The 3,571-nt window shown below is 58.0% G+C and overlaps 1 protein-coding gene across 1 annotated transcript in view; it reads right to left on the bottom strand.

The window, feature by feature from the left end:
• Positions 1-3,571, bottom strand: part of LOC106897391 (IgGFc-binding protein-like) — a 39,082-nt gene that overhangs the window by 33,676 nt on the left and 1,835 nt on the right. The window contains exons 3-4 of the mRNA XM_014957988.1: positions 2,206-3,462; positions 1,386-1,702 (exon numbers count right to left, since the gene is read on the bottom strand). Of these exons, the coding sequence (XP_014813474.1) occupies positions 1,386-1,702; positions 2,206-3,462 (1,574 nt within the window). The remainder of the gene's footprint in view (positions 1-1,385; positions 1,703-2,205; positions 3,463-3,571) is intronic.

The following is a 3,571-nucleotide window of genomic DNA, read 5'->3' on the forward strand; positions in this document are numbered from 1 at the left end:
CCCAAAGAAGTGTAAAGATACGATCAGAAAGTGAATTTTTTTGGGGGAAAAAAAAACCATTTTCAGCATCATTTTTGCACCACAGCCTGTAGAAACCTGATAGGTTTCAGCGGGAGAAGGTCCAAACCCCAACGTCTGGTGGGAGAACCATCTCCTGCCACTCCTGAGCTTAAAAAAAAAATCTCTACGGGGAAGACCCTTGAACTGTAGGGATGGGAGAAACCCCCAGTTTTGCCCATCTCACCTCAAAAAATAGACTTAGGTCTCACCTAAACTCCTTCTTTTTGGGGTTAGATCTCCATGGTTGGTGCACCCCGTGGCTAAAGCCAACCTCATGGCAGAGTTGTGTCCTTAAAATTGCCTTTTTTGTTGAGGTTAAGTGAAAAAAAATGTGCAGGGTTTCATCGGAGAACGTCTGGAGTCACCCCTCTCCTTTGCCACGTCTTGATTTACAGGTCAAAAATTCCTGATATTCTGTGGTTTGGATGGTTCTCCTCCTTGTCTTTTTGTAGTTTCAACCTCGCCCATGTTTCATCTCAAACTTTTAGCCTCTTCCACGGAATCACAGAATGATTTGGGGTTGGAAGGGACCTCTGGAGATCATCTCCTTCAACCCCACCCCTGCCAAAGCAGGTCCACCCAGAGCAGATCCTACAGGAACGTGTCCAGATGGGGCTTGAATGTCTCCAGAGCAGGCGACTCCACCACCTCCCTGGGCAGCCTCTTCCAGGGCTCTGCCACCCTCACAGGAATAGAAGTTCCTCCTCATGTTGAGATGGAACTTCTTATGTTCCAATTTGTGGCCCTCCCCTCCTGTCCTGTCACTGGGCACCACTGGAAAAAGACTGGCCCCGTCCTCCTGACACCCACCCTTGATCAGATCCCCCCTCAGACTTCTCTTCTCCAGACTAAAAAGCCCCAAGTCCCTCAGCTTCTCCTCGTTAAGAGAGATTCTCCAGTCCCTCATCATCCTCGCAGCCTCTGCTGTCCCCTCTCCAGCAGTTCCCTGTCCTTCTGGAACTGGGGAGCCCAGAACTGGTCCCAGTGCTCCAGATGGGGCCTCCCCAGGGCAAGGATGACCTCCCTGGACCTGCTGGTCACACTCTTCCTGATGCCCAGGATGCCCTTGGCCTTCTTGGCCACCAGGGCCCATTGCTGGCTCGTGGTCATCCTGGGGTCCACCAGGACTCCAAGGTCCCTCTCCTCAGAGCTGCTCTCCAGCAGGTCACCCCCAACCTGTGCTGGTTTGGGGGATTATTCCTCCCCACGTGGAGGACCCTACGCTTGCCCTGGTTGAACTTCATGAGGTTCCTCTCCACCCAGCTCTCCAACCTCCACCAAAGGGCTTTGCTGAAAAAAAACCAACACCCCACACCAAAACCCACCTGGATTTTACCTCCTTCTCCTCTCTGGATGGAGACTTTGTGGGCGTAGACGTAGACCGTGGTCAACCCTTCCCCTGAATCCCCTTGCTCCTTCTTCTCCTCCACCTTGAAAGGCACCAGGGTGGGGTCCTGGCCACAATATTTGACCAGGGTATAAGAGCAGCCCCCCTGGATGTCCACCGTCACCCCATCGAAGGTGTGGTACTGGGGGGACTGGGAGCCCATGCAGGTGCCCATGTAGTCATGGGTGCAGGAGGCCTCCCCCTTCTCCAGTTTGCAGGTCTCCTTGGCCCGGCACGTCACCAGCCGGCAGGGATCTGGAAGAAATGGGGCAGGATTACTTGGGGGGTGACTTTGCTGCCAGGTGTGGCCTCAGGGATGGTGGTGTGGGGAGTTTGAGGTGGCCGTGGGGATCTGGAAGTTGCCATGGAGAGCTTGAAGTGGCCATGGGGGGGCTGGAGGTGACCATGGGGGGCTGGAGGTGATCATGAGGATCTCAAGGTGATCACGGGAAGGTCAAGGTGGCCATGAGGATCTCAAGGTGATCATGGGGAGCTGGAGGTGGCAGTGGGGAGCTCAAGGTGGCCATGGGGACATGGAAGTGACCATGGGGAGCTGGGGGTGGCCATGAGGAGGTAGAGGTGGCCATGAGAAGCTCAAGGTGATGTTGGGGAGCTCAAGGTGCCCATGGGAATCTGGAGATGGTCATGGGGAGGTGGAGGTGACCATGGGGAGGGGGAGGTGGCCATGGGGAGGTGGAGGTGGCCATGGGGAGCTGGAGGTGACCATGGGGAGCCCAAAGTGGCCATGGGACACTCACCGCTGTCACAGACGGCCGGTGACCCATAGGCCTTTTGCTCCCGGATGCCCACGCTGAGCAGCCCGAAGGGGGAGGTCTTGTGCTCCACCGCGTGGACGGCGAATTGACCCCCCAGGCTCTGCCCCGCCCAGGAGTAATCGGTCCCCGGGACCGGCTTCCACTCCACGTTCCTCAAGGGCACTTTGTTGAGGGTCAACCCCGACGTCTCCGAGGTCTTGGCCACCAAGAGGGCGTAGTTCTGGTAGCCCTCCAAGGCCAGGACCTTGTAGGAGTGACAGTAGCTGGAGACATCCGGGACGGTCATGAAGAAGGGGTCGTAGGAGATGGTGTCTTTTTGACCCCCGTCAGCAAAAAAAACCACCTGGACCCCGGTGTCGGCCGAGAGGACCAAGGGGTTGGAGGCCTGGAGACCATAGAGCGTTGAGCGACCAGGCCGTAGGTCCCGCACGGCCTTGGTGTCCCCGTGGTGGGACTCCACGCGGGTGGAGGAGGGGGTGGAAGAGGTGGAGACATAGACGATATCGGACTGGGTCTCGAAGGGCAACGGGGGCACAATGAAGGTGGTGCCCCAGTGGGCAACGGGTTGGAGCTGCTCGGCCAAGTGGTCACAGTGGGTGAACCTGGCCAAGCAGGTGTGGCCGGTGAAGACGGCCACCGGTTTCTGCCCCACGATCCTGGTGCCCGAGAGATCAGAAGGGCTTTGGAGCTGGACGGCTTGGAAGGGTTCCAGTTTGATGGGAAGAACCGTGCCCCGAGGGTAGGATTGACCTTGGTAGGTGACGGTGGCTTTGAGGTGGACCTCAACCTGGGTGGGTTCCTCCCAGGCGGCCACCACAAACTCCCCGTAGCGGTCGGTGCCCACGTTGGGGGTCACCACGTAGTACTCGGTGCCCCAGGAGTGGACGGGGTAGACCAAGGCGGTGTCCACCGAGGTGGGTTTCTCGTTGACCATCACCAAGGAGATGGGGTTGGTGGCCCTCACCACCAGGGCGTTGTGGAAGCTCTTGCTCCCCACCATCTCGGCTTGAGGGGGGACCTTCACCAGGATGGGTTGACCCGGGGTCACCTGCAGGGTCATCCTCAAGCCGGGCTTCTTCATGGAGATGGTGACGGAGGTGAAGGGCGAGTAAGCGGTGAGGAGGAGCTTGAAGTCGCTGTTGAGGGTCTGCTGCAACCCGTTCTGCATGAAGGCCACCAGGAAGTCTTCTCCAAGGTGAGGAGGAGCCGCCGCGGCCAATCCCAGGAGGGAAAAAAAACCTGGGGGGGGGGAAAAATGGGGAGGAAGAGGAGGATTTAGGTCATGGGGAGCCTTCAGCATCTGGACCTGGGGAACCCTCCTGGGGGTCACGTCTGGGTGGAGGTGGGA

This window comes from Calidris pugnax, unplaced genomic scaffold, assembly GCF_001431845.1.
Source record: "Calidris pugnax isolate Ruff unplaced genomic scaffold, ASM143184v1 scaffold397, whole genome shotgun sequence".
In the NCBI taxonomy this organism is placed as follows: Eukaryota; Metazoa; Chordata; class Aves; order Charadriiformes; family Scolopacidae; genus Calidris; species Calidris pugnax.